The sequence below is a fragment of the Anomaloglossus baeobatrachus genome, chromosome 2, assembly GCF_048569485.1.
Source record: "Anomaloglossus baeobatrachus isolate aAnoBae1 chromosome 2, aAnoBae1.hap1, whole genome shotgun sequence".
Taxonomy (NCBI): domain Eukaryota; kingdom Metazoa; phylum Chordata; class Amphibia; order Anura; family Aromobatidae; genus Anomaloglossus; species Anomaloglossus baeobatrachus.
The window spans coordinates 528,776,779-528,791,762 of NC_134354.1; the positions used below are offsets into that span (position 1 = coordinate 528,776,779).

The window sequence follows — 14,984 nt, forward strand, 5'->3', positions numbered from 1 at the left end:
AGTGACCAGGTCACATTTTCTGACCTGTGTCCTTTTATGTGGCTGTAACATATCCCAGTGATTTTGAGATGGTTTTTCAGGACACATTATTCTTTAGGTTCATGGTAAATTTAGGTCGATATGTTTTGCGTTTAGTTATAAAAATATCAGAAAGTTTCTAAAATTTAGCATGGGGCAGTTACCATTAACTGATGTGTGATGTGTGATGTAATGTCCCAGAAGGGAGGGGGAGCAGCAAGGAGCAGCACCAGCAATACAATGAATGACAGGACTATGGACCTCATCTTTATACTTTTGGAGGGCAGGGCCAGTAGAAGAATATTTATCTCCCTGGAGAATCCCTTTAAGGTATTCATTCGGTGTCACTCAGAGGGCTCTATAGACCACCATGGCAAATCAATGACAAGCAGACTAAGGCCCTGTGCGCACTAGAAAAAAGGATTTTTCGCAAGAAATTTCTTGAGTCAGAAAGATTAGCACAGTTGCGTTAAAAAAAACGCACCAATAACGCACCAAAAACCGCATGCGTTTTTACTGCGTTTCTGGTGCGTTTTTTCCGCAGGTTAGTCTCTGCGTTTTTTTACCATTATCTATGGCAAATAACGCAGGTACCTGCAGGAAAGAAGTGACATGCACATTCTTTTTCTCAAGAAATTTCTGCAGAAAGAATGTTCTTGAGAAAAAAAAAACGCAGTGTGCGCACAGCTATTATTTTTTTCCATACGTTTTGCTGGGGAAACTCTGCAGAAAGGTTACAACCATTTTCTCAAGAAATTTCTGCAGCAAAAACGGAAAAAAACGAGTGTAAAAATGCAGTGTGCGCACAGGGTCTAAGATTATACAAGTCTTCTAGACACTGCTTAATGGAAGTTTGGTTTGTGTTGCCCAAATATCTCTTTAACCTATAAAATATATACCAAATCAAACGCGTACTAGTGGATATTATGTCTTAAACAATGGCATTACTATTGTTTCAAGATCTTAATTGGGGCTCACTCCCTTCCTTTAACAGACAAAGGAAATACAAGTAATACAAGGGAACGTCCTCAGATCGTAGACATCACATTTCCTCTTTGGAGAAGGTATTCTACGTCTGTTTTTAGAGTTTATAAGGAGACTGAATAAATTAAGAGGAAAGGTTCAACATTCCCTTGAGTACATATTATTTTTCCTGTGCACCAGAAGGCATCCGACTTTCCAGATTAAAATAGAAAATAAACCCAATAACAGAGGAATAATAAATAAAGCCATCCACATGCTCAAGGCTCTATTCTGACTTGGCGAGTTCTAAAAATATCTTAAAGGGTGTAATGCAGTTCAATCCTAGCGGCAGCATATATATACGGAGATAAAGCATATGCCACGAGGTAGCAGGACTGCCAGGCCGGAACATTAATGCAGTGCAGACAGTGCGCACATTCACCGGCTGCACTCAAGCTGAAGACTGGCTGGAGATATGAGCAGAACATTCCATATGCAGTAATGGGTGGGGTAGCAAAATACTCGCAATACAGAAAAGGCATTGAGGGCTCGCTCACAATGCAGGTCCTGTTTAATAGTTCAGTACACTCCAATTGACTGGAATGTAGCTAGGTGGGTCACAGAAAAACCTGATGTTTTGACAACGGCAGAAATCCTCTGCCCCCACTTGTTCTTTCCGTAGTCATTAAAAAGCGCTATCAAGAAATAAATGATGGCGCAGAGTCATATTAGAACATTACAGAGCTCGTAAAACTATTTCAGTTCACTTTTTCCACCATCCCAACATGTTTTGACTGCATGTTGAGCAAAGAAAAAAAAAAAATAATATGAATTCGGGTTATTAAAAAAAAGGCTAAAAATACAATGTCAGAATGATCTCTACCCAAGAGAAACGCATGCACAAGACAGTACATAACGGAGTATACAGGCAGTCCTCGGGTTACGACGTTCTCGAGTTACGTCGTTCCGTGGTTACAATGCTTTATGTGCAAGTACATGCAGCAGCGGAAGAATAGAGTCCAGTGCTGTACAGAGGAAAACAAGTCTTCTGCACGCCATAACACCCTTCATTATGGCTCCCAAACATAAGCCAGACTCATCTGATACCAGTGCATCAAAGAAAAGGTTAGAATAGGTGTAGGGATAGGCTAAGTGTTTGCAGTACTGTACTGTTATTATGGTACAGCACTGTATGAACGTATGGTCCGACTTACATCGAAATTCGGTTTACGACGCCGAGTAAGAACGGATCAACGTCGTAAATCGAGGACTACCTGTATAATCTCATGGAAAAGCCTCATTAATTTACTAGATTTCTAGTCAAATTGAAGCTTTTTTTCCATGTTGATGAAAGGTTGGGTCCTAAAAGGGGACCTTATATGATGGGGTGTGTACATGTATCTTCACTGTGACTGCGCTTGGTTGGACCCAACAGAAGAGTGCCATGGCCATTTACTGGGTGTGACTCGGCTGTCTGCACCGCACACATAGGAAGACCTTTCTGACTTCTTGAGGGTGTCTGGCTGAGGTGCTTTGCGATTAAGAAAGTAGCAAACATGATGTAATGTCCCAATTTATTCTTAATATTTACACTGCCCCAGAAAAAGTTCCAATTGGAAAGGTTTGTGGGTTTGATAGATTTATTTTTAAGAGTAACAGATTGTTCTTGTGTAATGTTAATGTGCAAGTCTTTTCCAAGTAATAATTCACAATACAAGTACTCATAAAGCTGATATTCTAGAGAGCATTAGTCTAGTTCCTGAAACATGCTCTTGGGCAATAAAACGAATTGGCGCTATTGTGTGCCAGTTACCGACACCTGCTGTGCACAGCCGGGATATGTTTAGTGTAACAGAGCAAACAGTAATGTCTACTCCCAAAAATCAGCAGGATGCAGTGATCAACATCCCAGCAGTTTCCATGTCTAATCGCTTATCACTTCTCTATATTCCACTACAAATGTATATCAACACTTATCAGTAAACGGCAGGAAAAACGAAAACATAACACAAAGTATCCAAAATACTAGCCAACAATGATTGTTAGTGAAAACCACCCCGCAAAGAAAAAGAAAAGAAAAAAAAAAAAAGAAGAAGACAACCAAACCCTGGTCCATAATCTGGAAGCTTCCATCCGAGCAGGGCTGTGGAGTCAGAGAGTCGGCGTCGTGGAGTCTGAGTCGGAGCTCATTTTGGTGGAGTAGGAGTCGGTATAAAATGCTCCGACTCCTAAAATATACAATAAATTGGGGACACTAGTGCAATGCAGAATGTGCTGAATATTTTACTAAATAATAACATTTAGTATAATGCTTATATTTAAGTGAAAAATGTATTTAGTACAATGTGAACATCAGACATTATTTTTAAGATACAATAATCAAGATATTTAGATAGAACATAAAATATATTTATTGGAATACAACTTTAGAACAAATTGTAAATTTGTAATGTAATTATATTATATACATATATATATACATATATACACACATATATACACACACGCACACACACACATGCACACAAGATATATATGTAATCTACTGTATATTACATAGTGTGTTACATATTTACAATTTATTAGTTTTTTGTGTTCTAAAGTTGTATCCAATAAATATATTTTATGTTCTATCCAAATATCTTGATTATTGTATCATAAAAATTATTAAATGTCTGATGTTCACATACACATGTTCATGTACTACAATAAATTTTTCACCTAACTATAAGCAATATATGTAGGAGTCGGAGTCGAAGGTTTGGTTTACCGACTCCACAGCCCTGCATCCGAGGTACAGTATGTGGTGGGAAATACTTCAGATACAAATATAGATCTATATTGCTAAATCTATATTTTGGATGGAAGCAGAAGACTGTATGTGAAGATTACAGTAACAGGTCATTTATTAACCATCAAGAAGTTACTTAAAACACGCCAATCACCAGGATTTTCCTATATAACCTAAAGCTAGTGCTATACTGACACTATCAGGCTGATTCTATACATACCTGTAGTGGTCAGCTCGGATGTTTAGGTTTTGAAATACAAGCAACTAGAGTTTGTAAAATCAGCAGCTTGCTGAGTGACAGCAGCTGATCGCTGGAGTGGGTATTCATAGTTATCCCCTTCCCTGTTACTTATGCTAATTCTGTTATACAATCGTTTTACTTTGTAACTAAAAGGACCTGTGCAGATATCACACCCATGTGACCAGAAGAGGCGGGGCCTCAGCCAACATAGCTTATACCAGGAAGCAACATTTTTCTGTTGGCTGAGGCCCCACCTCTTCTGGTCACATGGATATGACATCAGCAGAGGTCCTTTTAGTCACAAAGTAAATAGAATTACCATAAGTAACAGGGAGGGGGAGGAAAAAAAACAGGCAGGGGTGCGGGAATCACTATGAATACCCACCCCAGCTATTAGCTGATCCGCAGCTGCTGTCACTCAACTAGCTTCTGATTTTACAAACCTTACTTGCTTGTGTTTAGTAGAGATCAGCCATATTGGTATCATGTGAAATAAAAAAGGTTTTACTATTCAAAAGGATAAGTGCACAGGCATGCAGCAGAAGTGACCAGTGGCGCTTAGAAAATGTTACTGTACATGTGTCAAAAGTAATGGCTATGGAAGGCTTTTTACAAATTGGTACATCTTACCTTTGCACATTTTATATCATGGGGGTGTTTATTTCTATGCATTATGATTTATTAAGATCACACCTTGGTCTCATGTACTGCTCCAAGTATCATCAGTAATTGCGCATATCCATATGCCGTTATGCCCTCAGCACGCACTGAACATATGTTCATTCATTTTTGTTGCGCAAGTGCAAAGTTACTCGCCTATGCGCAGCTCAGACCACTTGGTTCTCCTGGTTTCAGAGTGCTGCCGTTGCATGACTCACATAGAGCAGGTTTTAGTGCATCTGTAAAGCGGACACGTGCCCATAAAAGGTTTACTTGCTTCTAACATACCTTAGACACATGCTCGGTAACATTTTTTTAAGCACCGACGAGTTCACTTTACCCTCTACTAGTGATGGGAGAACCCGAACTGCAAGGTTCTCAGGGAAGTATGTGTTACTGTTCGGATTCTGCCACCGAGAGAAAAAAAAAAAAAGGAAAAAATGGTGTTTAATCCCTTCATGGTCTAGGAGGTATATGTATGTCCTAGGTTTAGACCCCCCCCCCCTTCCCCGGTTACTGCGGCGAGCCCGCAGCAATCCCAGCACATGATCAGCCGACATGTGCAACTAACAGGCAAGCATGGATTGGAGATCCACCCACACCTGTTAATCCCCTAGATCAAGCTGTCAGAACTCTGATCTAACATGCTCCAGTGGGGATCACGCTGTCCCCAACCGCCATCAGTGGCTCCAGTGACATGATCACAGGGCTCCAATATATTGCCATGACAGATGATGACCCCTGTCGCTGTTGGGACTCACTCACGGTGAATGCCGGCAAAGCGCTGACACTCACAGGAACACAGCATTTCTGCTGAATGAAGTGATGTAGAACCATCGCTCTGATCAGCGGAAGCGATCAGACTGTACAGCCATAAAATCTTCTACGGGGACTATTAAAATCACTGTAAAAAAAAAAAAAAAAAAGTTCAAATCACCTCCTTTTTGCCCCATTGAGAATGAAACAAAAACAAGAAAAAAAAAACACATTTGGTTTTGCAGTGTTCAGAAATGCCCGATATATATCAAAATATAAAATCATTTAATGAGATTGTAATTTTTTTTTTCACGCAGTGTGCCAAGCGCCAAAATTAGAGGTTGTTTTTTTTTGGGTCGCTGCAATATTCCATTTACCGTATTTGTCGCTTTATAAGACGCACCTGATTATAAGACGCACCCCCAAATTTGGTGAAGGAAAAGAGAATTATTTTTTTTTAATGTTAAAATTGGGTCCATCTTATAATGCCAGTGTCCGTCTAACAAATCATATAGGGTATATGTCCCTTATAGCCCCCCCCCATCATAAAATTAGCTCCCCTTAATCTGGATATGGCCCCCCTTATATTGAATATAGCCCCCTTGTGCTGGGACACGTCCCCCCTGTGCTGCCCATGGCCCCTATAGATGGCACACCTCCCCTGTGTTAGATATGGCCCCCATACTGCTGCATAATAAAATAAAACACTCGATCCTTAAGGCCCCGTCACACTAAGCAACATCGCTAGCAACATCGCTAACGAACAACTTTTGTGACGTAGTAGCGATGTTGCTAGCGATGTTGCTGTGTGTGACATCCAGCAACAACCTGGCCCCTGCTGTGAGGTCGTTGGTTGTTACTGAATGTCCTGGGCCATTTTTTAGTTGTTGCTGTCCCGCTGTGAAGCACACATCGCTGTGTGTGACAGCGAGAGAGCAACAACTAAATGTGCAGGCAGCAGGAGCCGGCTTCTGCGGATTCTGGTAACCAATGTAAACATCGGGTAACCAAGAAGCCCTGTCCTTGGTTACCCGATATTTACCTTTGTTACCAGCCTCCGCAGACTACAGGTCTCAGAAAATAACAACAAAAACGTAATTTTTTTTTTGGACAAACTTCAGAATTTTGTTCACCACTTAAATAAAAGTAAAAACTATACATGTTTGGAGTCTACGTACTCGCACTGAATTGGGGAATCCTATTGCCAGGTCAGTTTCATCATGCAGTGAACATGGTAAATTAAAAAAAAATAAAAAAAAAAATTTTTGTACAATTGCACTTTTCTTTTGCAATTTCACTGCACTTGGAATTTTTTCCCATTTTTCAGTAGACTACATGGTAAAATTTATCGTTTCATTCAAATGTACAACTCATCCCGCAAAAAACAAGCCCTCATATGGCTACATTGTCGGAAAAAATAAAAAAAATTACGGTTCTTGGAAGGAGGAGGGGAAAAAATGAAAATCGCCAGGAGGAAGTGGTGTATTGGTTAAAGCAGGACAGTTATAATTGCAAATCTCCACACGGCTGGTCACACTGCTTCTGGGTACGCTCATTAAACCTCAAATATTCACTGCTTCCCCTGCCCACCCTTTGTGATAGTAAGTGATTGCTTGCAGTCAGACTGCTGGTGTCTAAAATTGGTTGCCCTCACATTAGCTGCCTGGGTCCAAGAAATTGAGTCCAAAAATAAATAAATAATTGGAAAAATGGTGTAGGGTTCCCCTGTATATTGATACCCAGCGCAGATAAAGAAGACAGATGGATGCTGCAGCCCCAGCTGTGTGTGTTCTCTTCGCTGTGAACCAAAATACATGGGCAGCTATTTAATTATTTAAATAATTAATTAAAAAAAAACGGTGTGCAGTGCCCCTCAATTTTGATACCCAGCAAAAGGTAAAGCAGAAAGGTGGGAGCTGGTATTCTCAGGCTGTGGAGGCCCATGGTTATTGGCACCTCCCCAGCCGCCCTAGAATTGATACATCCATTAGATGCACCAATTCTGGCGCTTACACGGCTCATCTCGATTTCCCTGGTGCGGTGGCAATTGGGGTAATATAAGGGGTTAATAACAGCTGTGATTTGTCAAAAAGAACTCAATGATGGATTCCCAAATTAAGCTATGTGCGCACATTGAATATTTCTTTGCAGACATTTCTGCACCTGCACTAAACGCTGCATCTCAGGTCATGAAATGCACCAAAACCGCATGTGTTTTTGTTGTGGTTTCGGTGAGTTTTTATTCCAGGATATGCAGATTTGGTTGCAGAACTGTGTGCAACCAAATAATATCGAACACAGCCTAATCCGGCATGGAGTTCAATGACTTCACGTGAGGGGAGATCACAGAGTTCACCTCAGGTTACTTCACTGGTACCTGGTAGCTGGGGTACCATAAAAATAGCCAGCTGCAACCTCAGGTGAACTCTGTGACATCCCACTCTCACAGCTGTGGCTCTGTTAGTGTGTCCTGCAGCCCACACTGATTGGTCACGTTTCTAAATTTGACAGCGCAATTTGACCTTCGATGTAGCAAAGCCGGTATTGTCGTGGTTTTCCTGGCAATAACAGCTGATCATAATTGGTATTGATATTTAGACTTCATCCGATAATTCAGAATATGGATAACTGGCCCACATACGGTAATTAATTCCTGACTTCATGACTAAATCTTATGACCATTATAAAACAATGAGCATTTTTGAGTGACATGAGGAGTAAAGAAGGTTTTCTTACCAGCTCTGAAAATTGCTTTACTACTTGTCTTTGTTTCAGGTTGGTTTCCCCATCCAGATTAGCAGTTTCTATGTGACACAGCCCATCTGGATCACTGGATGAGAGCAGAAGTATGTCAGCAGGGATGATCTCATTGCAGCGCAGCTGTATAAAGTCACCAACTTGCACTTCTTTCCAGAATCTTTCCACATATTTTCTTTCATTTCTAAAGAAGAAAAATGTACATATCTTTGATTATGTCATATAAATGAATAATATTTTTATTTTACTAATTCAATTTAATCCCAATTATGTAAGGTAAAATGTGCGAGTATGTTAAAAAAAAAAAAAAAAAAAAAAAAAAAATGGGTTGCTTTAAGTTATACAATGTTAGCAATTAGTAGTGTATGCAGCGGCTTATCTAGGTAGGGGCAGATGGGTCATTTGCCCCAGTCAAGCCGGAATTTGCCCCACTATACAGTTGTTCGGAGAAAGAGTGAGGGGAATGTACAGTACAGACCAAACGTTTGGACACACCTTCTCATTCAAAGAGTTTTTTTTATTTTCAGGACACTGAAAATTGTAGATTCACATTGAAGGCATCAAAACTATGAATTAAAACATGTGGAATGAAATACTTAAAAAGTGTGAAACAACTGAAAATATGTCTTATATTCTAGGTTCTTTAAAGTAGCCACCTTTTGCTTTCATTACTACTGTGCACACTCTTGGCATTCTCTTGATGAGCTTCAAGAGGTAGTCACCGGAAGTGGTCTTCCAACAGTCTTGAAGGAGTTCCCAGAGATGCTTAGCACTTGTTGGCCCTTTTGCCTTCACTCTGCGGTCCAGCTCACCCCAGACCATCTCGATTGTGTTCAGGTCTGGTGACTGTGGAGACCAGGTCATCTGGCGTAGCACCCAATCACTCTCCTTCTTAGTCAAATAGCTTTTACACAGCCTGGAGGTGTGTTTTGGGTCATTGTCCTGTTGAAAAATAAATGATGGTCTAACTAAACGCAAACCGGATGGAATAGCAAGCCGCTGCAAGATGCTGTGGTAGCCATGCTGGTTCAGTATGCCTTCAATTTTGAATAAATCCCCAACAGTGTCACCAGCAAAGCACCCCCATACTGTCACACCTCCTCCATGCTTCACGGTGGGAACCAGGCATGTAGAGTCCATCCATTCACCTTTTCTGCGTTGCACAAAGACACGGTGGTTACATCGAAAGATCTCAAATTTCAGACTAAAGCACAGGATTTCCACTGGTCTAATGTCCATTCCTTGTGTTCTTTAGCTCAAACAAGTCTCTTCTGCTTGTTGCCCGTCCTTAGCAGTGGTTTCCTAGCAGCTATTTTACCATGAAGGCCTGCTGCACAAAGTCTCTTCTTAACATTTCTACAGATGTCTGCTGCTAGAACTCTGTGTGGCATTGACCTGGTCTCTAATCTGAGCTGCTGTTAACCTGCGATTTCTGAGGTTGGTGACTTGGATAAACTTATCCTCCGCAGCAGAGGTGACTCTTTGTCTTCCTTTCCTGGGGCGGTCCTCATATGAGCCAGTTTCTTTGTAGCGTTTGATGGTTTTTGCCACTACACTTGGGGACACTTTTAAAGTTTTCCCAATTTTCGGCCTGACTGACCTTCATTTCTTATAGTAATAATGGCCACTCGTTTTTCTTTACTTAGCTGCTTTTTTCTTGCCATAATACAAAGTCTAACAGTCTATTCAGTAGGACTATCAGCTGTGTATCCACCAGCCTTCTGCACAACAGAACTGATGGTCCCAACCCCATTTATAAGGCAAGAAATCCCACTTATTAAACCTGACAGGGCAAACCTGTGAAGTGAGAACCATTTCTGGTGACTACCTCTTGAAGCTCATCAAGAGAATGCCAAGAGTGTGCAAATCAGTAATCAAAGCAAAAAGGTGGCTACTATGAAGAACCTAGAATATAAAAGACATATTTTCAGTTTCACACTTTTTTGTTAAGTATTTCATTCCACATGTGTTAATTCCTAGTTTTGATGCCTTCAATGTGAATCTACAATTTTCAGAGTCATGAAAATAAAGAAAACTCTTTGAATGAGAAGGTGTGTCACAACTTTTGGTCTGGACACTATGAGGAGCGAGGGGTAAATTTGAGGATACCGTAGAGGGAGGGAGAAAAATTTTTTAGAGCACACAGTATTGGAGAAGAGAGAGGGGAGGTGGGATTTGGGGAGCTAAGGGGTAAATTTGAGGACAGTATGGGGAGCAAGGAGGCAGGATGAGTGCAGACACAGTATGTAGAACGAGGGGTGCAGACACAGTATGGAGAGCTAGGGGTACAGATTTCCTGCATATAAAACTGCATCTTTTGGCAGGAAAACCGCTGTGGAAAAAACGCTTTTATTTTTTATTTATTTTTTTTAAGCATTGAAAATAGGGAAAATGCTGCGAAAAAAAAAACAAAATTGACATGTCAGTTGTTTGATGCAGGTTTACTTTTGCAACAAAATCTGCAAGGAAAAAATCTGCAATATTTGCACAGCACATCAGGATTCTCATCATAGACTTTGCTGTGATTCATTTCCCCTTGCACATTGATTAAAATCTGCAAGAAAAAAACGCATAAAAAAACGTGGAACAAAACAAAACAAACACAGTGTAGGCATATAGTGTCAAAAACTCATTGTGGAAACTTAACCTTTATGTTTTTGCTTTGAACAAAAAAAAAAAAAAAAAAAACCAAAACACAGCATCTTAAAGTTCCAAGAAAGTTGATGGGATTTCTAGAAATCACATTCCCACTGTGCTTGGTTACTGAGTGTAACGTGACCCGCGGTGCGCGTTTCAAATCCACAACATGTTAATTTCTCGTGTGTACGCTGAGTTTTCAGTGCAGATTTCCCTCAGACTTTCATTATATGCAGAAAATCCGCAGGAGAAAAAAAAAATTTAAAAAAAAAAAAAACAAAAACACACATGTAGTCTGACCCTAAGCATATCAAGGTTTTGTCAAAGCAATATACCAAGTAGTATCAAAAACAAAGCAGGTTTATTTAAAACATAACATCTCAAATAGAGGCCAAATCTGCAGTGTAAAAACGCATATTAAAAACCCCAAAAAACCTAATGAAAAAAAACACAAGTAACCCAATTCAAATAATCGGTACAGAAATTCAGCAACATCAAAAACTCTGTGAGATTGGAGCTTAGAGGGAACCTGTCAGCAGATTTGGGCCCTATAAGCAGCAACCACCACCAGTGAGCTCTTATATACAGCATTCTAACATGAGATATATTTATTTTGAGAGAGAGAGTGAGAGAGAGATATAGAGAGAGATATATGAGCCCAGGCTGCTGTGTAGAACATAAACACTTTATAATACTCACCTAGGAGGTCGGTGCGATCCAAACTGGTCAGATGGGTGGCGCTGTTCTCCAGAAATGGCGCCTCCTCTTTTGGCCATCTTAGTCCTCCTTCTGAAGCCTGGGTGCATGCGCGTCCTACATCATACACCCCCGCCGGCATTGAAGTCCCACGCAGGTGCACATTGATCTGTCCCAGGGCAGGGCAGATCAAAGTACTGCAGTGCGCCTGCGCAGGACCTCAATGCAAGCCTGTGTGCATGACGTAGAACGCTCTCATACACGCTGGCTTCAGAAGAAGGAGGACTAAGAAAGAGGAGGCGCCGGTCCCGGAGAACAGCGCCATCCATCTGACCAGTTTGCATCGCACCGACCCCCTAGGTGAGTATTATAAAGTGTTTTTTATGTTCTACACAGCGGCCTGGGCTCTTAAATACAGCATGTTAGAATGCTATATATAAGAGCCCACTGGTGGTGGCCGCAGCTTATAGGCTTCAAGATTGGTGACAGGTTCCCTTTAAGGCCAAGTGCACACAGTGAATATTTGGTGAGTTGTCCCCCCCCCAGTATTTATAAGCCAAAAAAAGTGGTAGAACAAATCAGAGGAAAAGTATAATAGAAACACATCTGTATTTTATACCCATTCCTGGTTTTGGCTTACAAATACTGAGGTGAAAATTCACCAAATACTCAACGTGTGCACATGGCCTAAATATTCTTTATATACAAATCATCCATGGGTTACTGAAACAAAAACTTAAAAAGGGAAGGTGTCGCGTTTTTTATTTTTGTATTAATAATGGTGATTATGAAATCAAGTATTTTTAATACAAAATTAAAGTCACTGTTTATTTCGCATTATTTAATTCTAGTTTTACTGAATCACTGGGGGCTGTTATCTTGGATTTGCTGTGTGTAACGACAGTTACTCACCGCATTTATGGCAACGCCCTGGGCATTCGATCTGATAGTCGCGTTCCACCCCCTATACTTAACACGGGGAGCTCCCCGCTGTGACCTGGACGCGCCCCCCAGGGCTGTCCAGATCACTGCAGAGGGAGGAGATCGGTGCCATCTTTGTGGAGCTCACAGCGTATGCTGCACTTTCCTCCTGTCACCTGGGATGTGTGCATACCGGTGCCGGACCGTCACTACCCTCCCCCCGCTCGTGTGCTCTCCTCAGGCCTCCGCTCCTCAGCTCAGCAGAACACAGTATACTGAGGAGCGCGGTATAGATGGGTGTGCGTGCAGCAGAGCATTGCGGGCATGCGTGCCTGCGGCAGAGCATTGCTGGACAAGGGCGTGCAGAGCGCTATGTGGAGAGCACTATGCAGCTGTCCTTGGTGACACTTTAGACATATTAGGATCACTTTGCGGTCACCAACAAAATGGCTCTGCACTGTGACCCTACACTTCATCTTCCCTTATCCTTTTGGAAGCACCCATATTGGGAGGGGGGAGCTGTAACATCACACATAGGAGAGCAGATTCCACCCACTTTTACTGCAGCTGTAATGTGAGCTAGTTCTACAGTAGGATTTTAGCAGCTGCTCCCCCCTAGTATTTAAGAGTGGAAAATAAACTTTTTTTTATATATTTTATTATTTTATTATATAATTATTATTTTTATTATTTTGCTTAATTAACAATAAATAATATTTAAACAAAACATTAATACTTTACATTTTTTCAGTTATTGAAATTTTTATTTTTTGGACGACATGTACCAAAAAAGTTGGATGAAATCTATACCATGTGAAAATGACCTTACAGAAACATAATGCTCTACTCGGCCATCTTCGTCAGTCCCAAAGACTGTAGATCGTGCAAGTTTGTGTGCCATCCCCTTTAAATATCTTCTCACTATAGACAATGAGTAATATGATGGGGAGGGTGACTCTGGTTCCCATTCAGTTATCAGTAGGGGCCAGAGAAATCAGATACTTAATCACCTAAATTTTGGCAGGAGACCGGGATCAGCCACCTGTGCCACTATAGTGATGGCTAAAGAATGAAGAACAAGTAGCACTAAAGCTGTAGTGCAACTACAAAACCCAGCATGCCCTGACTGTATAACGCTGTATGGGTTTGCCGGGAGTAGTACTTAACAACAGCTGGAGCGCCGTAGGTTATTGTCCCCGGGGATAGTGGGTAACTGTTTATTATGTGAATTCCCTTTTAAAGTACAGTTCTCGGAACTACAGTTCCCTATATCAGGTTTTGTATCAACCAAGTTTCAGTATTACAGAAATATATTTTAATAATTAAAATAAATTAACATCACAAGAAAGAATAGCCTATTTTCACATCAGCAGGCTCCCGGGGTTGGTCAGTCCCTAAAATGAATTTTCTATGACCTATATAGGGATACAGTGGGCTGGATTTTATACAGGCGGATACTGGTACATAAAGGCATTGGTGTTAGTATGAATCAGCCTTAAAGTGACTAATCTAATTTACATTGTGAAGAGAAAATAGAAGAGGGAGTTGCTAAATATAAAACTGTGTTTACTTTGGAGGAGTATTTTCCTCATAAACTCATGGAGGTGTAACAACATTGAATTCCAAACTCATAAGTAGAGAAGAGCAGACTGGTGGAAGTTCGGGTTTGGCGGGTTCAGCCAGACTCTAGCTAAAGTTCGGTTTTGAACCCGGAGTGGACCTGAACCCCATTGAAAGTCACGTTGTGGTCGTTGTTTTATGGACAAAACATCCGAGCACCCACGATAATTTGTCCAAACTCCGCGATTACGCGAGCACGCAGATGCTGGATTGCATAACATGCAGTTCCGAGCACGCTCGCTCGTCAGTGGTAAGCATTGGTAAAGCACCCGAATTCCAGCACAGATTTATTTGTAACAGCCATATTTGGTACGAACATTGAGCTTCACTGTTTGGGTTCACTCACCTAAACTTATTAGTCATTTCTCGGATATCAAAGAGGTTTTTTTTTTGTGGGGGGTTTTTTTGTGTTTTCTTTTTTTTTTTTTTTTTTTTTTTTTTTTAATAGAGGCAGCGATTTGTATTCAGTCGTAAGGGCGTTAGTCAGGTTGGCCACTGGTGATGGGTGACACTTGGCAATAATTGCTGAAAGTTTATTAATGTGAAAGAGCGGTAGAAACACACACACACACACACACACACACACACACCTTTATGTTATGTTCTTCTAAGCAATGCATTAAAATGGACTGTTTTAAATACCACTTGCAACAGTATATTATAAAAGTAAGTACACCACTCATTTTTTGGTAAATATTTTATTATTTTATTACATCTTTACATGGGACAACACTGAAGGTATCACACTATGATACAATGTAAAGTAGTCAGTGTGCAGCTTGTATAACAGTGTAAATTTGGTGTGCCCTCTAAAGAACTCAAACCACACAGCCATTAGTGTCTAAACCACTAGCAACAAAAGTGAGTACACCCATAAGTGAAAATGGCTACATTGTGCCCAATTAGCCATTTTCTCTCTCCGGT

General features: G+C 40.8%; 1 protein-coding gene across 1 annotated transcript in view; it reads right to left on the reverse strand.

Annotated features, from left to right (window-relative positions):
* ATP10A (ATPase phospholipid transporting 10A (putative)) overlaps positions 1–14,984 on the reverse strand; it is a 292,107-nt gene that overhangs the window by 192,399 nt on the left and 84,724 nt on the right. The window contains exon 2 of the mRNA XM_075336608.1: positions 8,166–8,370. Within this exon, the coding sequence (XP_075192723.1) occupies positions 8,166–8,370 (205 nt within the window). The remainder of the gene's footprint in view (positions 1–8,165; positions 8,371–14,984) is intronic.